Source organism: Rhinopithecus roxellana, chromosome 13, assembly GCF_007565055.1.
Source record: "Rhinopithecus roxellana isolate Shanxi Qingling chromosome 13, ASM756505v1, whole genome shotgun sequence".
Lineage (NCBI taxonomy): Eukaryota > Metazoa > Chordata > Mammalia > Primates > Cercopithecidae > Rhinopithecus > Rhinopithecus roxellana.
The window spans coordinates 35,444,518-35,467,660 of NC_044561.1; the positions used below are offsets into that span (position 1 = coordinate 35,444,518).

Genomic DNA, 23,143 nt, shown 5'->3' on the forward strand with positions numbered 1-23,143 from the left:
TGTTATCTCACAGTTTCTTTGGATGGGGGGTCTACTCATGGCTTAGCTGAGTTCTCTGTGTTGGGGTCTTAGCAGGCTATGATCCAAGTATTGGCCAGGGCCGCAGTCTCATCTGAGGTTCCACTGGGGAAGAATATGCTTCCAAGCGTATGTGGCTGTGGGAGGATACAGTTCCTTGCAGTCTGTTAGACTGAGGGTCTCAGGCTTTCACTGAGTGTCAGCCAGAGGCCATCCTCAGTTCTTTGCTATCTGGGCCCCCCAGCATGACACTGACTTCATTAAAGCCAGCAAAGAGAGGGTTCTCTTGTAAGATGGGATATTACAATATTGTGAACCATAATCACAGAAGTGGCATCTGTCAGCTTTGCCATAGGCTGTTGGTTAAAAGCAAGTCATGGGTCCCACCCGCAGTGACAGGGAGAGGACCACACAGGGCGTGAACATGAGGGGGCAGATAATATGGGGACCACTACCCTCGAGTTCACCATATTCTCTGACAGTCTTTTCTCACTCAACAGCCCCGCAATCCTGTTAAGACCTATGTTAGATCATATGTCACCCCCTAATCAAAACCTTCCAGTAGCTCAACCACAGTAAAAGCTGACCTTCTCCCTTTTATCTACAAGGCCCTACCCAATGTGTCCAACATTCTTCTCTGACCTCTGCTCCTCCCACTTTCCCAAGTGCTCCCTGGGTCCCTGCCATGCCAGGCTCTGCTGTTTGGGGGCACACCAAGCACAGTCCCTCCTCCGGGCCTTTGCACTGACTGCTCCCTCTCCTCTCCTGCAACTTCCTTCCCCCACGTCTACATGGCTTGCCTCTTCACCTGCTTCAAGACTCTGCTTGCCTTCCCAGACCACCTTTTCTCAAAAAGCATCCCAGCCAACCCCACACTCCCTACTTCTCTTTTCCGACCTTTTCTACCATTGGACTTTATCGCCATCTGACATACTATGTATATTTGCTGCTTCTTTCCACAGTAGGGTCTGAGCCACATGTGAGATGGGAAGAGGACTGTTTTGTTAGTGGCATGGAAGTGAGAGGGGTCAACCCTCCAGACTACCAGCCCCTCCACTACAGATCCCACCAGCCTCAGCATTCAGCCCCATCACCCAACCTGCCAGCCCCAAAGCCAACCTCCTCAGCATCTCCTGAGCACCTATTTGCCCCAGTGCCAAGCCAAGGACAGACTTGGTCTCCAGCCCTCCAGGATCCTGTCTTCACTGGGAAGGCTGGATAGTGGGGAGCCGGGAGTTCTCAGTAGGTGGGGCCCAGAATTCTTCTTGCAACCCCAAAGGAGGGTCAAGGGAGACTCTTTCTGGGAAAATCGAAATCCAGCCACATGGGGCCAAGCTACCAGGTTGCTTTCTTCTACTGTGACTTCCTGATTCACCTGCCAGAACCTGGACCTTGTCCCAGGGCCAAAGCTTTCTCCAGCTCCTCCCTCCACCGCTCCCCAGGGGGCCTTATTCTGAGCCAGGAAGGGTGCTCCAGACAGGAGCCACCTTCCTTTCACCTGCTCCTGAGCATGGCCTGAGAGGCCCTGGGGCCGTGTGACACCTCTATGGACATACTGGGGAAGCCACCTGTCCCCCCACCCCTACCCAGGAGGCTGGGGCTACAGCAGCTGGGGCTTCAGCTCTCTGGCTTTCGGGTTCCCTTTCCACCTGTCTTCCTGGTAGGACCCAGCATGCTCTGGGACAGAGTTCACCTGACATGGGACAGCAGGAGGCTGTTTCTGCCAATACTGAGTGAAAGCAGTGTCCTTGGTGTGGCTTCCACAGCCAGAGGGGCTATGGTGGTCTCTGTCCTTGGTGGAGTCTCCAGAGTTTGAAAGAGATGGAAGTTTGGGGGCAAGGATGGAACCCAGGGAGAGGCAGGCAAACTACTCAGAAAAGGCAAAGTTTATTCCAGTGTTGACAGAGAGGGTGAGCCTTGCACAGCAATTCTAAAAACATGTCAATCTCCTTCACCTAAGAGGTATGAACCAGCTGCAAGTCATGGGGTTACTAAACCAGCCGCAGTTATACAGTAAGCAGGAGACGTCATGGCTCAGGCCTTCTCAGACTTTCCCTGGGACACACGGCTCTCTGGGGGGGCCCGGCGGAACCACTCGGACCAGGAGCCATCATACACGGCCACATCAGGCTTGCCGCAGAGGTAGGCAGCCAGGGCCACATGGCAGGCGGTGACTCCCTTGCGGCACGTGGCAATGAGAGGCTGCGAGAGATCCACCTTCTTGGTCTGGAACAGGGCACGGAGCTCTTCTGGGCTCTTCTCGAAGCCATCCTCAGTCAGGAAGTCCATGAAAGGCATGTTGACAGAGCCGCGGATATGGCCCGAGTCCAGTCCTGGGCAGGGCAGAGGACACAGGTTAGGGGATGTATGAGGGGTGGGGACTAATGGAGCCTGGAGGATCCAATCAGCTGTAGCTGGAAGGATAGATAGCTTTACAAATAAAAATCACATCTTTGCTCTGCTTGGAGCTCAATTTATTCCCAGCCCCACCTACTATCATTTCTCATGACTTAAGATGCCTGCACCTCCTCCCCTGACACCTGTCTTAAAAAGTAGAGATGCCCAAAAGCACACCTGCTTGAGAGGACAGCAGCATGAGTCTCAGCTCCACTACCCTTTACCTTGGGCAAATAATTTCACTTCTCTGAACCTCAGTTTTCTCATCTGTAAAATGGGCTCAGTGGTACATACCTATCTCACAGCAATGTTGAGAAGAGCAAATGGGACAACTTATTGCAAATGCTATGTGCTGAGAACACAGCGGTGAAAGGGAGAGACACAGCCAGACCCTCTGGGAGATTCCAGTCTAACAAGAAAGACAGAAGCTAAATAGATAACCACATAACCAATCAGATATGTCACCTCATTTTACAGATGAATCCCCTGAGGCTTGGCAAAACAACACGGCTCACCTAAGGCCACGCAGAAAGGTGAAGGCAGACCCAGGATTACATAGGGGCTCTGGTTTTCTGTTAAGCACACAGTTGCAGAAAGAGCAAGTGACCTGGTGTCAGACGTAAGGTCAAATCCCACCTTGAGCAAGTTATGTCAGCTCTCTGAGCCTCAGTTTCTCCATAGGAAAAATGGAAATGAGAGTACCCACTGGGTACAGGCTGCTGTACGGAGCGGATGGCACAAGGAAAGTGCTGGCTTTGGAGGTTGGCCCACCCACCCTGCCATGCTGCACCTCTGGCCACTTCACCACCTACGAAGGGTGTAGGGGGAGAACAGGGACAGTGTGGGCCTTTTTGGTCCCCTCCAAGAACTTGGATGGAAGCAGAGTGGAGGGACTAGGCTGGCTCTAGGGTCCTTTCTGGAAATGTCTCAGTACCCAGTGAGGGCCCCCAGCCAAATCTGGCTTCAAAACAGCCAGGAATTGGGACAAAGGGGAACAGGCCACGGCCGGAGCTGGTGCCACCAACAAGGTGAGGCCACAGGCCAATCCCACACATGCCCCAGGCCACTCCTCTCTTCCTCAAGCAGCCCACACCCTGGCGGGGGTGGGGGCTCCGTGGTTGGCCCCGCTCCCAGTGCCCAATCTGCACTTTGGCCTGACACAGGCCTATCTCCATCTCTTTGAGCCCTCCTTGCTCCCCAGATCCCCACCCCATTCAACCTGGATTATGGGACAGGGCAGGAGCAGGGTGGCAGGAGTGGGAGGGGAAGGATCTGACTAATGTGGCCAAGGCACATACTGGGGCTGTGTACAGCCAAGCAGGCCCTGAACCTCCGAGCCTCAGTCTCCCTCCTGCACAACGGGGAGAAAACCCCACCTAGGCAGGGTGCGGTGGCTTACACCTGTAGTCCCCGCACTTTGGGAGGCCGAGGTGGGCGGATCACGACGTCAGTTCAAGACCAGCCTGGTCAACATGGTGAAACCCCATCTCTACTAAAGATATAAAAAAATAGCCGGGGATGGTGGCAGACGCTTGTAATACCAGCTACTTGGGAGGCTGAGGGAGGAGAAACGCTTGAACCTGGGAGGTGGTGGTTGCAGTGAGCCAAGATTGCCCCATTGCACTCCAGCCTGGGCAGCAAGAGCGAGACTCCGTCTCAAAAAAAAAAAAAAAGTAAACCCCACCTACCTCGCAGGTGTGTGGGGAAGTGTAACTACTGCAACTAAAAGAACCCAGTGACCCTGGCAGGCACATGATTCGGTATGTCATCATGTCAGTTATGTCCTGCTCCTTTCATCCTGGGGCCAAAGCGGATTCCAAAATCTATTAGTACAAGTCGAGTTTGATTGGCAGTGGTGTTTACAATCAACTGATCACCAGTTACAGATTTCTTTCTTCCTTCTCCACTCCCACTGCTTCATTTGAATAGCCTGAAAATAAAGAAGAAAGGCCAGGCATGGTGGCTCACATCTGTAATCCCAACACTTTGGGAGGCCCAGATGGAAGGATTGCTTGAGCCCAGGAGTTGGGTAACATAGCAAGACTGTATCTCTATAGAGAAAAAAAAAATGAGCCAGGCGTGGTGGCATGCACCTGTAGTCCCAGCTACTTGAGCAGCTGAGGTGGGAGGATCACTTGAGCCCAGGAGGCTGCAGTGAGCTGTGATCATGCCACTCCAGCCTGGGTGATAGAGCAAGACTCTGTCTCAAAAATAAAATAATAATTAATTAAAAAAGAAAGTTTGATTGAATGTAATGTATAAAATTAGAGCATTTCTTCCTGTTGTGTTTCATCTGTTTCGCCCGGAAACTTGAATCTAAGATGTGTGCCCACCCTTCCAATGAGGAACAACGGATCAGCTGGCATCGAGGGCATTCTTTCCCAAGAAACCCAGCTTTAAAATGTTTCCACATCCAGGCAGTGGGCTGGATTGAAGCGCATTTGAAAGCACAAAGGGTTGAATCCTGTTTTGTTTTGTTGTCCCCATCCCTGATGACACAGCCCCACTGTGTTCTTCTGCTTACATAAACGGCAGCTCTTCTGAGTAAAGATGAAGTCAGGGAGTTTCTGTAGAGCGGGCCTCCCACACTGGGCCAGCTGGATGGGGTGAAGCAAGGGGAGCTCAGGGCCTGTCTGGGGCATTTAAATGAACTGTGGGAAGGGCTGAGATGAACCTGGGCCAGAGAACTTTCAAGAACAGCCAGGGCCGGGTGCGGTGGCTCAAGCCTGTAATCCCAGCACTTTGGGAGGCCGAGACGGGTGGATCACGAGGTCAGGAGATCGAGACCATCCTGGCTAACCCAGTGAAACCCCATCTCTACTAAAAAAAAAAAAAAAATACAAAAAAACTAGCTGGGTGAGGTGGCGGGCGCCTGTAGTCCCAGCTACTCAGGAGGCTGAGGCAGCAGAATGGTGTAAACCTGGGAGGCAGAGGTTGCAGTGAGCTAAGATCCGGCCAGTGCACTCCAGCCTGAGCGACAGAGTGAGACTCCATCTCAAAAAAAAAAAAAAAAAAAAAAAAAAAAAGAACAGCCAGTTGGTGGAAAGGCAGGTTGGGCCAGAAAGCAGAGGCTCTCATGCTTCTCTTCCCAAGTCTAGCTGAAGGCTTCTGGCTCTCCCTGCCCCCAGCCGGCATCCCCCCATTCCCATAACCTGTGGCACCAGGCACTTGACGGCAGGTGCTCTCAAGAACGTTATCCTCCGCAATCCTCACAAAGCAGGGGAGATTATTCTCTCAGCATTGCTGGGGAGCCCAGGCTCAGAGAGGTAAGGTCACTTGCCCCAGGACACACAGCAAAGGTAGTGAAGTCTGATTGGCCCCCAACGCCTGTGTTCTTTGACCACCCTGAGCCTCCCTTGAAAAGGAGACTGAGGCGGGGAATGGATGAGATGACCTCTTATGCTCAACTACTGGAGTCCACATCCCTCAGGCCACTGGTAGGTATGGATTTTTAAGGCCAGGAAAAGCTGTCTGGCCCTTTCTGCTTTCACTAAGGAATCCAGAGCAGGCAGCCCCAGAAGACAACCCCTTAACCCTGGCCAGCAGGAGGCAGCCCCGCACCCTCCCCCTCCCTCAGCCCAGCTTCCAGGCCTGGGAGGGAGAGACAGTGGATTTTCAGTCCCATACAGCAGCCTGGAAGCCACACCATGGATCTGTGACCTTTCCCTCAGCCCCTGGGTTTGCTCACAGCTCACCCCACCCACAGCAGTAGCCTTGGGAAACAGCCCCACCTTGAAGCCTGGCAACTTAGGGTCAAGTCTCAGCCACTTTGCCTTAACAGAGAAGCCCTTTCCCTGTCCCACCCACAAAGTGACACCAAGCCTACCCTACCCCTGCCTGCCTCCCCTTGCAGGGCTGCTGCAGGTGTCCAGAAGAGACTATATAAAAAGGGTTCTGTAAATAAAAGTGCTTATTAGGGGGTCGATACCCTTCTCCCTTCTTCACCCTCACTCCCTCCAAGAAGGCAGGCAAAGAAAATTAACTTGATAAAGAAACTGGGCTGGATAAGCTCCTCCTCTGCCTCTCTCACTTCCTCCAGCCCTCCTCTCAGGTGAGCAGCGCTCCTTTCATGAAGAACAGTCAGCGGTGAAGGCACTAGCCTGAGGCTATGCATCAGTATCACACCTGGATGGAACCTCACATCTGGCTGACTCCAGGACTAAGGGCTTGTGGAGGCACAGAACTACAGTCAAAGAGGAAGGTGCTTGCCTAAGGTGGGCAGAAAGTGGCCGCCAGGTGTCTAAGCTCTGCTTCCCACTCCATTTGGGGCCATTTCTTCCAGAGATGATCAGGCCCAAGGCCTGATCCCACAGGCCTGCCACCCCCATGCCCCTGTGTGTTACATCTGGACCACTGAAGCCATAGGGTAATCCCTGATCCCACATCAAGCTGGGAACCATAAACTTGGCAGAGCCTCACGTGCCTTTGTGTCCCCAAAATATCTTGTATGGCAGGCCAGCAAAGCCTCTTGGAGGAGGGGGTTGGGGGGGGAGTGCCACATCCTCCAGGTTTTGTATTGTTCCTTACCCTTCTCGAAATCCCTTTCCAGCCACCGTGACTTTTTTCTTTCTTTCTTTCTTTTTTGAGATGGAGTCTTGCTCTGTTGCCCAGGCTGGAGTGCAGGGCGCGATCTCGGCTCACTGCAACCTCCACCTCCTGGGTTCAAGCATTCTCCTGCCTCAGCCTCCCAAATAGCTGGGATTACAGGCGTGCACCACCACGCCTGGCTAATTTTTTTTTTTTTTTTATGTTTAGTAAAGATGGGGTTTCACCATGGTCAGGCTGGTCTTGAACTCCTGACCTCATGATCCGCCCATCTCGGTCCCCCAAAGTGCTGGGATTACAGCGGTGAGCCACCACGCCCGGCCGCCACTGCTACGTTTAAACAAATGCATACTCATGTGGGTAGGGCTGCCGTGACTCTTCTCATTTTATGATAAGGAAAGCCAGAGAGGCCAAGCAACTGGACTGAGGTCACCCCAAGGAGGAGTGGCTGAGCTGAAATGAGAATCCATGTTCCCTGGTGCTCCTGAGGGAAACTGGAGGAGGTGGGGACAGGATCACAGAGGAGGAACTTCAGCATCCTGGGCCTTCAGGAGGCATTACCCACTGCAGGCCATTCCCCTCCTCTGAGCCTCAGTTTCCTCATCTGTAAAATGGATGAGGACATTGGGCCTGATACCTCCAACCTGTCCCTTCCACTTATTTCCTAGGTTGCTTTAGGGCAGGCTGGGAAGCAGCAAGAGAACCAATTCCACTGATCCTCCCCCAGTGACAGCTTAAATCCCAAGGAGAAGAGGTGTCTTGAACCAAGGCCAGGAGAGGGCTGCAGGCGTTCCCAGCTGGGATTCTCTGGGAGGTGCCAAATGAACTTGAATCTTCAACTCCAGACCTTCAGAGAGCAAGCAGGCAAGAAAAATACGGGGCCTAGAAAAGCTGCGCTGGAAAGGGCAGAGACCTTGCTGTCCTGGCTCTGTCACTAGCTACACGGCCTTGGCCCCCTGCCTCTGTGCACCTCAGTCTCCCCTCTGTCAGATGAGGTCACCTTTCAGGCCTCCAGCTCTAAGAGTGTGCAAAACAGTTTTCCCGGCATTCTCTCTGTGGGAGGTACAGACAGGAAGAGATGTTTTTCAACAAGTCAGACAAAATGTTGCACATGAGTTAGATTCTGTAGAGGAGCCCTGATTGAGGAAAGACCCACCAAGGAGGTGCCCAGAGACAAGAGAGGGCCCTGCTCCTGGAGATGGCCAGGCAGGGGCTGGAGGGCACTCAGCAGGAGTGATGGCAGCGAGACTCCAGTCCTGGATCTAGAAAAGGGAAGACCTCTGAGGTTCTCTCTGGTTAGAAGGTTCTAGAACTCAGCATTTCCTCTCCTGAGGCTCTCCTCAGCCCTCAAGCAGTATCCAATCCACCTGGCCTTCCCTTCCACAGGAGGGGAACTTCTGAGTCGCCTTCCTGGGGCAACTAGCAGAGGGGACACCCTCCTAGCCCTGGGAAGTAGGGGTAGGGCAGCACGGGACGCATCCTGGTTTATAGCCCTGGTTTGAAACAAGACAGCATTGGGTTTGAATCCTGGCTTCCACCACTTAACTGAGCAAGTAACTTAATGTCCTGGCATCAGTCCCCCAACCCCCTGCTGCCAAAACAGGGGCATTGAGCTTTGTTCGCTGAGATAATGCGGTACCAAGTGTCTGGCATGAAATGGTAGCTGCTGTTACAGCTCTGCAGACAGGCTGCAGCTGCCTGGAAAGGTTAGGGAACACGGCCTTTACAAACACCAGTCAGGGGCAACAGGAAAGCTAGATCTGGGGAGAGGGGGATCCTGGGGAGGGACACTGTTGATGTCTGTAAGGGTTTCTGCGGGACAAGAGAGGCCTGGAGAAGCTGGAGGTTTCTGTACAGAAATGCAAATGCTGGCTCAGGGGCATGACACCCTTAGGTATATCCTAGCACATGTGGGGCAGCTGGTGCCTGAGAGTGGAGGTGGTGGACATGTCACCAGTGACTTCTGCTGATGTCACTCCACACAGATGCTAGATGGCTTCTTAGCACATGGCTATGGAGACACATTTTTGGGTCCTTGTGCATCCAAGCTGAAAAAGCCTTAGGTTTGTCTCCACCTTCTGGTTTTTTCGATGGAAAGACTGAGGCCTACATGGGAGGATTGAAGCCATGGGACAGACCCTGGAGAGGGTCCCAGTCATCCTTATTCCCTATCCTTCCACGGGGCAATACTCCCCAGGGACCACCCAGCACTGGGACACCTACCTACTGCATCCGGCTCCGGCTCGGTGCCCAGGAACCGCCCTTGAGACCGTGAATCCACCAGCTGGAACCTCTTAGATTCAAGGTTCTCCAGCACCTGCTCGTAGTTCTTGAGCAGGGAGCGGTCCAGTGTGGCTTTGAAAACGGCCGGTTCTGGGCGTGAGGGCTCGGATGTCACCGGGTGGCCCTCCTTCAGCCAGTTCCGGAAGCCACCATTGAGCACTGATACGGTGCGGTGGCCAAACACACGGAACATCCACCAGACCCGGGGAGCATAGAAGCTGCCCAGGTGGTCGCCATCATACACCACCACGTGCGTGTGGTTGCTGATGCCTAGGCGGCCCACATAGTCGGCGAAGCCAGCCTCGCTGGGCAGCATCATCTCGTAGGGCGACGCCGTGTCCCGGCACTCCTCTATGTCAAAGAAAGAGGCGCCGGGCACGTGGCGCTCGAGGTACTCCTTGCGGGCCTCTCGGGTGCCTGGTGAGTACCAGGACGCGTCCAGCACCCTCAGGCCGGGCCCCAGCTTGCCAGTCCTGATGGACTCCGCCAGCCACTTGGTAGAGACCAGCGCCCGGTAGAGCACCTGATGAACCATGGCTTCAGCTCTGCGTGTCACCTGGCACGGGTGGGAACCAGGAAAGAGAGACAGGCGTGAGGAAGTCGGTGTGTGCAGTAGGGTGAGGCCTGGGAGAAGCTCTTTCTCCCTCCGCACTCCCCCGGGTTCCTTGTTTATAGCAAGCCAGCGGGGCTGTGGCGTGCAGCGGGATAAGTTCGCAGATTCCCTCTGGAAAGCCGGCCCCGCCCCTCCCAGCGGGCCCGGGGGCCCAGCGCAGAAGCGGGTGGGGCAAAGTTTCCGAGGACTCCAGATAGGGGTGCTTCCTGGGACAGGGGTCTGGCTCCTAGAAGCTACAGTACTCGATCCCGCCAGGAAAGAGCAGTGAAAACATGCCCGGGATGGGGGGCGATGGCATCTTGGGCTTATAATCCCCTTTCCTTCCAAGGCAGAGGGGGTGGGCGCACGGCGAGGAGGCTCCGCGGGCCGCGCACACGCCATCGCCTGCGGCCTCCCCAGGCAGCCCGAGCTCGCCAGCCTCCAGAGTGCCCGAGTCCGGCCCGCGGCTCACTGCCCACTGCCCTAGGTGGTTCAGAGGTTCCCGGGGCACCCCGTCCCACTCTCGCAACGCTATCCTTCCCCGGGAAGCAGGTGGCCTGGCCGGCGGCCCAGGCGCCCTGCCGCCCTACCCGCCCCGCACTCACTCGCCCCGGACGCCGCGCCGGCGCTCGCCCTGGCCGGCTGGAGAAGTTGGCCGGTTCAAACCCCCGGCCGCAGCTCCCCGGGCGGCGCGCACCACCGCGCCGCCGCCAGAGGGGGGACCCTGCGCCGCCTGCCGCCACCTCGTGCCGCCCCCGCGCCGCCGCTCAGCGCCCGGCACCCGCCAACCTCGCGTGCAGAGCCTTCGGGACCCACGGGGGTCTGAGGGGGACGCCGGGTGGCGCGGGCGTGGCGCGGGCCTGGGCTAGGCGGAGCGGGCGTCCCCCCACGGCCCGGCCGGTGGAAGGCGCGGGCAGCAGCGGCTCCGAGTGGCTGCGGCGGTGGGCTGTGCCGGAGTCTCCTCCCTTTGGCCAGCTGCAGGTTGGTGGCGGAGGAGGGGACAGCTGAGGGCGCGGGGAGGGGGCGCCGCGTCGCGGGGGCCATGGCGGAGTCGGGAAGCCACGAGTCCGAGATCCCGGTAACTGCCGCGGCGTGGCGGCTTGCCTTTCTGGAGGGGGAGGGAGTAGCTCTCTGGGGGTGCGCGGCGCGGGGCTCCCGCGCGGGACCTGGACGAAGAGGGGGCGCAGTCTAGGAGAGAAGGCGCGCCGCTACGTTGGCACTGAGGGTGACTGTCCGCTTGGGGCGGCCTGCCGAGTGGGGTCGTGGCGAGTGACGAGTGGGGAGCCTTGGGTGGAGGTGGGGTGGCCTGGTGCCACCAGAGAGGGTGGGAGAGAGAGAGGAGGACAGGGAGACGAGACCCCGGTGACCCAGAGGCCCCAGGAAGAGCCACTAGCCAATAGTTTGTTAGTGAGTGAAAGGAACTAACATTGTCAAGGCCTGCTTGGTGTGGCACTTTGCTGGGTACTCCCGTGGTGTGACTTAGTTCCCACAATAATTGAGTAGGCCAGAAACTTACTAAGACAGGAGAGAGCGGCAGAGCGAGTTGCTTGAGGACACACCCAGAGTTGAGGCCGGGCCGGGCCAGATCCCCTGATCCTGGTCGGAAGCCCACGTACTACCCGTTGCCTTTGCTTTTCCCTGGCTCTTCCCTGAAGCCTCGTGCTTTTAAAAAAAATTGCTTGTGTTTAACTTAGACCATTTAATCATAAGTTGATGGAATTCAATTTTTAATAATAGCTGTGTTTAACAACCGGTTGGCAAAATTCCTGAAAAGCTCACCGTGGGGGACTCCATTGCTCCTCCCTAGCTTTTGCAGAGGCTAGCCTGGAAGGCTTTCCTTGTTCCCCAACTCCGACCTTTTGTTTTGTTTTGTTTTGTTTTTTGAGACAGGCTGTGGTTCTGCAGACTGGAGTGCAGTGGTGCCATCTTAGCTCACTGCAACCTCCACCTTCCAGGCTCAAGCGATCCTCCCACCTTAGCCTCCCAAGTAGGTGGGACCACAGGCATGTGCCACCATGCCTGGCTAATTTTTAAATTTTTGGTAGAGATGGGGTTTCGCTTCCCAAAGTGCTGAGATTACAGGCATGAGCCACCGTCCCTGGCCTCATCCCCCCTTTTTAAAAAAGGTTTTGTTCTAAAATGCTCACAGCAATCCTCAAAGCCTAGTGTCTGGTGGTTGGGGGAGGGGGTGGGCAGGAGGGACCAGGTAGGGAGGTCCTAGAGGAGCGCCCAAGCTCTGCTCCTCAATGGGTACCCTGGATCCAGCCTGCGACTCACGCTTGCCTCAGTGCAGCTGTGTACCCTCCTGACATGAGCCTGGGGCGGTTATGTCCTGGGGTCCTCCACTCCCAGGGCACCCCCACCTACGGTGATCCCGGCTCCTGAATCACACAGGCACCTGGTTTCTACCCCTCCCTGACACCCACAGCCTGCCCTCACACCCTCCTTTATGGCCCACAGTCCTTTGTGAGAAGTGCCAATCAGGCAGGGAGACTGGGGCAGGTTGACCTCAGATCTCTGAAGTCCCATCAAGCCCTGAAATTCTAACATTTTAGATTTGCTGCTGTCAGTTCCAGGGCCACCAATGAGAGTAGTGGAAGAAATAATGCAATATTATTATTATTATTATGTTGAGATGGAGTCTCAGTCTGTTGCCCGGGCTGAAGTGCAGTGGCGTGATCTCGGCTCACTGCAACCTCTGCCTCCCAGGTTCAAGCCATTCTCCTGCCTCAGCCTTCCGGGTAGCTGGGACTACAGGCTCATGCCACCACGCCCAGCTAATTTTTGTATTTTTAGTAGAGATGGGGTTTCACCATGTTGGTCAGGCTGGTCTTGAACTCCTGACCTCATTATCCACCCACCTTGGCCTCCCAAAGTGCTAGGATTACAGGTGTGAGCCACTGCGCCCGGCCTAAACCGTTTTTAATGATTATTAAAACCAGCCAGATGTAATGCATGACGGTTGCCCCTCTACCTTTATTGTTTAATCTTGGCTGTAAGAGGTGGGGGTGGGAAGCTCCATTATAAGGAACAGAAACTACCCAGAGACCCTACACAGCCACCGTCACACAACCAGTTAAGCAGTGGAGTGGGGTTTACATTGATTTTGGGGGCTCTCTGGCTCCCAAACCAGGGCTCTTTCTACTCTAAATGGGTGATTGGGTGAGGGAAACAAGGATCCTCAAGAATGGGGGACAGTTGGGGGGTGCACCAGGGCTGCTGTGGTTCCCACAATAGGGTTCCTCAGGAAGGAACCTGCAGCAGCTGCCAGCACAGCGCCCCCTAGCGGAGATGTAACGTAAATAATGGGGATAGCCCCTTAGCCAAAGATCCCTTGGCAGCCTCTCTACCCTAAAGACCATGCTGAGCCTTCCTGGGCCCCTGGAAAAGTCAGATTAGTCTGGACTTCCTCCTACTCCAGGAAGCCTTCCCACCTCTTCTGCTGCCACCTCAGGCTGACACAGGGGCCCTCTGTGCTCAACCCTGAATTCTAAACTGTCCTCAATTTCACTGTCTCTTGCCTGCAGCCTGATTTTTCCCCCCAGGGCTTGGCAAAGGCAAGAGGGCTCAGTGTCTGGCACAGGGCCTGACTGCGTGGGTGAAGTGGGTTTCTAAAAGCCAGCTGCCGTGAGACTGTGGGGGTGGGCACCGGGTGTCACCCTGGAACTCATTAGGTCCTAGTCATCATGGCATCTGGGGCAGGGGAAGTCCAGCCTGAGGGGTCAGATTCTGGCTGCAAATTCTGAGGCTGCCTTCTGTGACCACGGGCAAGGCACTTATTCTTCTAATTGCCAGTGGCCTCATTCATAAAGCAGGCATCCTAATACCTGCCCAAGGCTGCGGTACCTAACATGTGACCTGGCCCACAGAGGCACTCAGTCCACAGATGTTGTTCTCTACCTGCCCCCTTCATTTCACTGGCAGGACTGCCTGCAATGGGTGTCAAGGTTGGACCTCGCACAGGGGATAAGTGAGGGCTGATCTGCAGCCCTTACTCCACACACCCAGCCATGTGCCCTGGTGGGGCTCAGCCTCTGCCTGGCAGAAGAGGCCCTTTCCTCTCACCTGCGCAGTCGTGGCTTCCCAGCACAAGGGGCTTAAAGCGTTTGGGGAGTCTACACCCAGGAAGGCTGTGGGCTGGCCTGGCATAGCGGGCTGGCGAGCTGGTACACTGTCAGCCTGTGACATGCAGGAAAGATGGAGAGGAGAGGGAGGGAGGTGCGAAATCACTGTTGCTACTGCTATAAGGGCCAGAGAGAGCCCAGGCTGGACGGGCAAAACCTGGCCTCACTAGACTCCCGATCCCTGCACAGAGTGTGTGGCTGAGAAGTCCGGATTCTGGTGCCAGACTGACTGCCTACTGAGAAGCCTGGCACCACCGGGTCAGGTTAGTGCACTTTTTCTTTTTTTGTTTTTTGTTTTTGAGTTTCGCTCTTGTCCCCCAGGCTGGATTGAGATGGCGCGACCTCAGCTCACTGCAACCTCCGCCTCCTGGGTTCAAGCAGTTCTCCTGTCTCAGCCTCCTGAGTAGCTGGGATTACAGATGCCCGCCACTAAGCCCGGCTAATTTTTTGTATTTTTTTTTTTTTTTTTTTTTTTTTTTGAGACGGAGTCTCGTTCTGTCGCGCAGGCTGGAGTGCAGTGGCGGGATCTCAGCTCACTGCAAGCTCCGCCTCCCGGGTTTACGTCATTCTCCTGCCTCAGCCTCCCGAGTAGCTGGGACTACAGGCGCCCACCACCTCGCCTGGCTAGTTTTTTTGTTTGTTTGTTTGTTTTGTATTTTTTAGTAGAGAAGGGGTTTCACCGTGTTAGCCAGGATGGTCTCGATCTGACCTCCTTATCCGCCCGTCTCGGCCTCCCAAAGTGCTGGGATTACAGGCTTGAGCCACCGCACCTGGCCAATTTTTTGTATTTTTAGTAGAGACAGGGTTTCACCATGTTGGCCAAGCTGATCTCAAACTCCTGACCTCAGGTGATCCACCCGCCTTGGCCTCCCAAAGTGCTGGGATTACAGGGTTGAGCCACCGCACGAGGCCAGGTTAGTGCACTTCTGTGAGCCTGAGTGTCCTCCTTGAAACGGTGACAATAATATACCAAGCCTCTTAAGATCCCTCATTCAACACGTACTGGAGAGTCTACTGTCACAGCATTGTTCTAGGATATTGTTAGGATTTAGTGGTGCCCAGCAAGAACTGAGTAAATTCCAGCTACTGTTCCTATTAGGTGGCCAATATAAATGCTTGATGAGTGAATGAATGACTTCCATTTGGGACTTGGTTGCAAATAAAGCCGAGCTGCATCTTAGGGAGGAGTGGAGACTTTGCCCCTGCTTGTGCCTTGAAGCCAGCAGAGCCTTGCCCTAGGATACCTCCACCCACCCTCCTGCCCAGCAGGTGGAGGTGAGGGGTGCATCCTGGGGCTCTCCATGAGGTCATGGTCATTGGGTCACTCGGAGCTTGTGTTTATATGAAGCCTGGCAGAGGGAGGCCCCTGGCTACCCACCTCTGTGCCCGGGTTCACCACCGCTGGTTTCTGCGTTCTCTGGACTCTGCCCTGCACGGGCCCCACCTCCCCCGCCGGCCCTGGCCCATGCTCCAGCCCCAGCCCCAGCCCCAGCCCCATCGGCAGCCTTTCCTTGCTTCCCTCCTGACATCCTCCCTGTCGCCCAGGCCCGTAGTCCGAGTGTCGCCACCATGGCCCCGCCACAGCTCTTCCGCGCGCTGGTGTCGGCGCAGTGGGTGGTGGAGGCGCTGCGGACCCCACGCGCTGGGCAGCCCCTGCAGCTGCTGGACGCCTCCTGGTACCTGCCTAAGCTGGGGCGCGACGCGCGACGCGAGTTCGAGGAGCGCCACATCCCGGGCGCCGCCTTCTTCGACATCGACCAGTGCAGCGACCGCACCTCGCCCTACGACCACATGCTGCCCAGCGCCCAGCATTTCGCGGACTACGCGGGCCGCCTGGGCGTGGGCACTGCCACCCACGTCGTGATCTACGACGCCAGTGACCAGGGCCTCTACTCCGCCCCGCGCATCTGGTGGATGTTCCGCGCCTTCGGCCACCGCGCGGTGTCACTGCTTGACGGTGGCCTCCGCCACTGGCTGCGCCAGAACTTCCCTCTCAGCTCCGGCAAGAGCCACCCTGCTCCCGCCGAGTTCCGCGCTCAGCTGGACCCCGCCTTCATCAAGACCTATGAGGAGATCAGGGAGAACCTGGAATCCCGGCGCTTCCAGGTGGTGGACGCCCGAGCCGCCGGCAGGTTCCGCGGCATCGAGCCCGAGCCCCGAGACGGTAACGCGGGAGAAGGGGACGGGAGGTAGTCGGGGGCATGGCCTGTGTCTTGAGCATTTTCCTGGACTTGACCTTTCTTTTGTTTTTTTAATTTATCTTCCTTTCATTTCCCTTTTCTTTCCCTTCCCTCCTTTCCCCTTTTCCCTCCCCTTTCCTTCTTTCCACAGGGTCTGGCTCTATTCCCCCAGGCTGGAGTGCAGTGGCACAATCATGGCTCACTGCAACCCCAACCTCCTGGGCTCAGGTGACCCTCCCCCTCAGCCTGACCTCGCCTTTAAAGGCCACTCATGAGGTGGGGAAGGAGATTTGACTTCCACTTGCCTCGGTGACTTTGTTTGTTAAGCAGAGCAATAATACTGGCCCCACCGCTCCTGTGCTTTGGCCAGTGACTCTCCCTAGCTCCTTGGGAACCCTGGTTGCCCAAACAGCTTTCACTCGAACTGTAAGTGAGGTGTGGGGGGTCACTGTGGAATGTTGGGGAGAAAACCCCAGAGGGATGGTCCTGATCAGGGCTGCCCATGCCCCTGAGGATGGTGGAATGAGGCAGAGTCGGGGGCTGCATAAAAGGAAAGTCTGTCCCAGGGGCCAAAGCTTGGAGAGCTGAGGGCGGAAGGGGGATTAAACAGAAGTGGGTAGGGCAGAGCCTTCTGCCTGTGGGCTGGATTTCCTCAGGCAAGAAGCCTGTGGGTAAGTTCTGTATAATACGGGGAGGGGTCCCCACAAAGCAGACTGGTCAGTGGTCACACTGGTGTGAGTCTTTCAAACATCCCGTGTAAGTATATACTGTCATTGTACAGAGGAGGAAATGGAGCCTTGCCCAGCGTCTCAAGAAACAACCCAGTCAGGGTTCAGACTCGGGAGCCTGCGCACTTAACAGCCGTGAGCAACCAGGAACTCCCCAGCCCTTTCTCTTGTGCCTTCAAGAGTGCAAGAAACTGACCACCGCCCCTAGGGAGCTCTCTGAATAGCATTACCAGGCCTACAGATTGGGTTTGGAGCCGCTTGGGCTCACCAGCATTGTTTTGGATGGCCTGAGGGCAAGGACTGTCCCTGCTCTTAATGCATCCTGAAGATTAGCTCAGTACCTGGCACAGAGTCCATGTGCCAGAGAGGTCTGGTGAATTCAGAAGGTCCCTGTCACATGGAATCCTGCAAAGCAATGTTGATGTTATCAGAACCATAGAAAACAGCTGATATCCAACCATTTTTGAACCTACACAGGTGTCAGTTTCGTGTGGTTCCGCCTAATGAGAGCACCACCTTGATCCTGTTGGGTTCTCCATCTCAACCCCAGGAGGTTGAGCAGCACAGGGGAGCTAGCTGGTGGTGCCACATTTACGTGGGCTTTGTGACACATGACGGGTCATCTAATCTCTGAACCGCAGCTTTTGCCTGTGTAGAATGGGAGCAGTAACCCAGAGCATAAAGACGTGGTAGGGGCAAGGAGAGCAAGTGTGTAAAGCACTCAGCTCCGGGTTTTCATGCACAAGTGTGCTGCACACAAGAAGGTGCCTAACACATCTCAGTCGTACTGGCTCATCTATAGAATGGGAGGTGATACACGCCTAGCGGGCTTGTTGTCAAAACAAACTAAGCTCAGTGCAGCTGGATCATCAATGATGTCATCATCATTCCCACTCCACATCCTGAGGCCTGGCCAAGTGACCCTTGTGATGTGCCACACCAGTCCAGCAGGCAGGAGAAGCATGCTTTGCTTGTTCAATGTGTAGGGACGGCCCTCCCTTTACAGTCACCACCCTGGGTTGAGAGTTTGTTCTTCTTCCTTGCTCTGAGCTGGTCTCTATGTGATATCTGACCAAGCCCGGTTTCTGTGTCTGTTAAGCGGGATGCATAACCCATTTCAGCCTCTCCGCGGACTTGGGAGTGCTGTCTCTATGCCAGGGTCTGAGAATAGATACCGATACATGGGCCAGCAGCTCCCGTGGGGGTGTCACTCCAGTGCAGAGGGAAACCAAGGCAGAAGCTAGACAAGAGTCTGAATGGCTCAGATTTGAATCATTAGTTTTTTTTTGGGGGGGGGGTTGTTTGTTTGGGTTTGTTGTTGTTGTTGTTGTTGTTGTTTTGAGATGGAGTTTCGCTTTTGTTGCCCAGCTGGAGTGCAATGGCACAATCTCGGCTCACCACAACCTCTGCCTCCCAGGTTCAAGTGATTCTCCTGCCTTAGCCTCCCGAGTAGCTGGGATTACAGGCATGTACCATCACGCCCAGCTAATATTTGTATTATTAGTAGAGATGGGGTTTCTCCATGTTGGTCAGGCTGGTCTTGAACTCCCAGCCTTAGGTAGTCTGCACCCCTCGGCCTCCCAGAGTGCTAGGATTACAGGCATGAGCCACGTGCCTGGCCCAAGCATTAGTTGTGAAGGTTTATTCTGTTGCAAATCCCAGTCCTGCATGAAAATGGGAATGTTAGTAACCCCTGCCTCAAGGCTGGGCAGTGAAAACAAAAAACACCCTGGGAGTCTGCAGAGGCACAGGCCTTTCCCATCCCATTCTTGTTTTTTTCTTTTTTTTTTTTTTTTTTTTTTTTGAGACGGAGTCTTGCTCTGTCGCCCAGCCTGGAGTGCAGTGGTGCGACCTCGGCTCACTGCAAGCTCCGCCTCCCGGGTTCACGCCATTCTCCTGCCTCAGCCTCCTGAGTAGCTGGGACTACAGGCGCCCACCACCATGCCTGGCTAATTTTTTTTTGTATTTTTAGTAGAGACAGGGTTTCACCGTGTTAGCCAGGATGGTCTCCATCTCCTGACCTCATGATCCTCCCGCCTCGGCCTCCCAAAGTGCTGGGATTACAGGCGTGAGCCACCGCGCCAGGCATCCCATCTCATTCTTTCTGCTACAATCAAAATGATCTTTTAAAAATGGAAATCTAGATTGGGCAAGGTAACTCCTACCTATAATTCTCACACTTTGGAAGGCTGAAGTGGGAGGATCCCTTGAGCCCAGAAGTTCAAGACCATCCTGGACATGATGGCAAGCCCCTTCTAAAGGAAGGAAGGAAGGAAGGAAGGAAGGAAGGAAGGAAGGAAGGAAGGGAGGGAGGGAGGGAGGGAGGGAGGGAGGGAGGGAGGGAGGGAGGGAGGGAGGGAGGGAGGGAAAGAAAGGAAAAGTAACAATAAAACAGTAAACATAGAAACCTGAGATCCCCCTGCAGTCAGGTCAAAGCCCTCAAGTCTTACTCCAGGCCTGCTAAGGCGTTTCCATCCCCTTCGGCTTCCCCTTTGTCTAGGCTTCTGCCTCCTCACTGTCTGGGCTTTCTCTATAATGACTTAAAACCTCTCTGAGCAACAGGTGGTTACCTCGCCTCTCAGATTCCCTCTGCCCGGGATGCTCTAGGCCTCCATCTACCCAGACCCCTTTATGTGACTGAATCCTACTCATCCTTCGGGGCATTCTCAGAGAAACTTCCTCCACCCACTGAGCCCCCAGCCAGTGTGGCGTGATGGTGGGAAGCACAGACTTGCCTGGGTTTACTCCTCCTTGCCCTCTGCCAGCTTGCACAAGCTAGTCTTTGTACTTCATTCTCTTCATCTGTACAAAAGAGAGGATAATCATTTCTTTCCCAGAGAATTTTGGGGTGTATTAAAGGATAAACAATGGCTGACCGTCTCCAAACAGTGCCTGGCACAAAGTAAGCATTCAGTAACATCAGCTATTGCCCGGGCAAGGTGGCTTACTCCTATATTCCCAGAACTTTGGGAGGCCGAGACAGAAGGATTGCTTGAGGCCAGGAATTCAAGACCATCTTGAGCAACATAGTGAGACCCCATGTCTACAAAAACCAAATTAGGCCAGGCGCGGTGGTTCACACCTGTAATCCCAGCACTTTGGGAGGCCAAGGCAGGTGGATCACCTGAAGTCAGGAGTTCGAGACCACCCTGGTCAACATGGTAAAACCCCGTCTCTACCAAAAATACAAAATTAGCCTGTAATCCCAACTACTTGGGAGGCTGAGGCAAGAGAATCACTTGAACCCAGGAGGTGGAGGCTGCAGTGAGCCAAGATCGTGCCACTGCACTCCAGCCTGGGCGACAAGAGCAAAACTCCGTCTCAAAAAAGAAAAAAGAAAAAGAAAAAAAACAAATTAGCTGAGCATGGTGGCATGTGCCTGTAGTAGTCCTAGCCCCTCCGGGGGAAGCTGAGGCAGGAGGATTGCTTGAGCCCAGGAGGTTGAGGCTGCAGTGAGCCATAATTATGCCACTGCACTTCAGCCTGGGCAACAGAATGAGACCCTGTCTCAGTAATAGTATCAGCTATTGCTATTACTGGCATTATTTTTTTTTGACATGCCCCAGGCCACCCAGTAGGGCATTTTTGGAACACCCATTATGCTTGTAAGTATTCAGTTGCCTGTCTGCCCTGCCAGATTAAAACTCCTTGCCTGCAGGTGCTGCACGTTCTAGCTAGGCAGGGGTCTTGTTTATTGCTTTACTGTCCCTAGGGTGCATAGTCAGGAAACCTTGGGGGCCAGTTCTTAGGTTCAAAGTTCAGTCAGTAATTTGGTAGATGCATTGGCCTTAGGTGGTACTTAACGTCAGTATCATCATGTATAAAATGGGGACTCCTCTAAACAGTGCTTGAGTTTTATGGTTGTGATAATTAAATGACATGGTGGATATAAAGGATTTAGCACCATGCTTGCACAGCATGATCTCAATATCTCGGGCACCACAAATATGAGGCACTATTCATAGCACCCTTCTATTTGTCCCCTCCTCCCTGCTCCCCTGCTGTAGGCATTGAACCTGGCCACATCCCGGGTACCGTGAACATCCCCTTCACAGACTTCCTGACCCAGGAGGGGCTGGAGAAGAGCCCTGAGGAGATCCGCCATCTGTTCCAGGAGAAGAAAGTGGACCTGTCCAAGCCACTGGTGGCCACGTGTGGCTCTGGCGTCACGGCCTGCCACGTGGCACTAGGGGCGTACCTCTGCGGCAAGCCCGACGTGCCCATCTACGATGGCTCCTGGGTGGAGTGGTACATGCGCGCCCGGCCCGAAGATGTCATCTCAGAGGGCCGGGGGAAGACCCACTGAGGCTGGGCAGGACGCAGGCAAGCTCGAGTGATGCTGGCCGCCAGCAATGCCTGGCCTGGTAGCTCTGGCTCTGCTTTAACCGACTAGAGTGTTTCTTCATTCAACTCAGGTGACTTTTGAGTGACATCTCAAAGGCCAGGAATCCCGTTGACTTGTTGGCTTCCCGTGGGGGCGGGAGGAAAGGCAGAGGCGAGCCCTGGAGGAGGGAGGCCGCAACTCTGAGCTGCCCACATGGTGCTGAGCTGGGGCCCCGCCTCCTTTCTGTTTTATTTTTAAAGAAATAAAACCACCAAGTGCTAAATCTTTGTAGCTCTGGGACTGCCTCAGTTTTCCTAAGGAGCCAGGGGTTCTGTCATGCCCAGCAAAGGTCACTCTGGGGAGCCTGAGGGTCTTGGACATCCTGTCTCTGCCTTCCGAGCAGTGCTGGGGCCCCAGAGCTCTCTGCTCCCGTGACTGGGCTAGCACCTAGCAAGCTCTCCCTTAGCCCATAATCCTGGGCGTTCTCCCTTCTGGCATCTGGGCTATTGAAGGTGAATTTTGCTGTGTCATGTCTGTGATCCCACCCAAAGCTACTCTCCCACCACCTGCCCTTCTAGCAGGTAAATAGTACATCTCATTTCCAGAAGGAGATGGGTCCAGAGCTTCACAGGAGCCTGTGCCATGCCAAGGAGGAAGGTTCCAGCCCAGCGGGGATATTCTAGGGAAGGGCCGAGCTGGGCCGAACTGGAGGAGAACCTGGCTCTAAACTCTGGAAGCGCACACTTGGAGGCTGGTCTCTGGAACTCCCGGAGTGGGCGGACCCAGGGAGTTTCATTCTTTCTGCTCAAGGAGAACATCTCTCCCCATTTCCCAAGGATAGGGGCTCCATACTCCTTGCCCTGGATTTATCCTTTGTGCAGAGGTGGATGTAGGTGTCTGAGAAGGCCCCAAATCCCCCCCTGCCCATCACGACCTGGATCACCCCTCCCTGCCTTTCCAGCCCCCAGGCACCATCTCAGCAGCGCAGGGGCAGTGTCCTGCCAGGCAGTACTGGGGAGATATCTTATTAGCCCTTCCTTTGGAAACAAGACCAGAGAGTGCGTTTCTGGCCTCTGCACTAGATACCAATAACGCTGCCCAGTTATGGCAACGGAAAGTCTCCAGATGTGGCCAGATGTCTCCTGGGGGGCAAAAATCACCCCCAGTTAAGAACCACTGCTCTAGGGGCAAATAACACAATTGGCCACTGCAGTCAGGAACAGTGTAGACAGGGAACCCCAACGTGGAGGGGCTGCCCGATCCCCATCATGAGCACCTTCTCCCAGAAGTGGAAGTGAAGCAGTTTGGACACTCCCCTCTTGCTGGCCGGTCTTAGACAAGCTTTATTTTTCCTTCCTGGAATGGATCTGCCCCTTGGAGGAGACAAGTTTGTCTGCAAACATGTGAGGTTCTGATCCAGCTTCTGGTCCCAGCCACTCCACACAAGGCTGCCTGACTTCAGACGTGCTGCCCAGCCTCTGCAGGCTTCCATTTCTTCCCCCCCCCGCCCCACCCCCCGAGACAGAGTCTTGCTATGTTGCCCAGGCTGGAGTGCAATGGCACGATCTCAGTTCCTTGAAACCTCTGCCTCCCAGGTTCAAGCTATTCTCCTATCTCAGCCTCCCGAGTAGCTGGGATGACAGGCACTCACCACCATGCCCAGCTAATTATTGTATTTTTAGTAGAGACAGGGTTTCACCATTCAGGCTGGTCTCAAACTCCTGAACCTCATGATCCGCCCACCTCTGCCTCCCAAAGCGTCGGGATTATAGGCATGAGCCATAGTGCCCAGACCCGTTTCTTCACCTTTAAAACGGGCACAATAGTACCTTCCTGGCCAGCATGGTGACTCACGCCTGTAACCTCAACACTTTGGGAGGCATAGGTGGGAGGATCACTTGAACTCAGGAGTTCAAGACCAGCCTGGACAACATAGTGAGACCTCATCTGTA

The 23,143-nt window shown here is 54.9% G+C and overlaps 2 protein-coding genes across 3 annotated transcripts; one reads left to right on the forward strand and one right to left on the reverse strand.

Annotated features, from left to right (window-relative positions):
- Positions 1-1,886: 1,886 nt before the first annotated feature.
- Positions 1,887-10,578, reverse strand: TST (thiosulfate sulfurtransferase). Its single transcript, XM_010389182.2, has 3 exons — positions 10,441-10,578; positions 9,184-9,799; positions 1,887-2,351 (listed from the first exon to the last, which is right to left on the reverse strand). Exons 2-3 carry the CDS (start codon positions 9,776-9,778, stop codon positions 2,053-2,055), a joined length of 894 nt encoding a protein of 297 aa, XP_010387484.1. The 5' UTR covers positions 9,779-9,799; positions 10,441-10,578; the 3' UTR covers positions 1,887-2,052.
- Positions 10,579-10,683: 105 nt separating this feature from the next.
- On the forward strand, positions 10,684-21,478 carry MPST (mercaptopyruvate sulfurtransferase). 2 transcript variants are annotated; one of them, XM_010389184.2, is made up of 3 exons: positions 10,684-10,816; positions 15,505-16,123; positions 20,875-21,478. In XM_010389184.2, the coding sequence occupies exons 2-3, from the start codon at positions 15,529-15,531 to the stop codon at positions 21,171-21,173; spliced, it is 894 nt and encodes a 297-aa protein (XP_010387486.1). In that variant the 5' UTR covers positions 10,684-10,816; positions 15,505-15,528; the 3' UTR covers positions 21,174-21,478. The 2 variants fall into 2 exon arrangements, with proteins under 2 accessions (XP_010387486.1, XP_010387485.1); XM_010389183.2 differs by having other exon boundaries at positions 10,812-10,913.
- Positions 21,479-23,143: the final 1,665 nt, after the last annotated feature.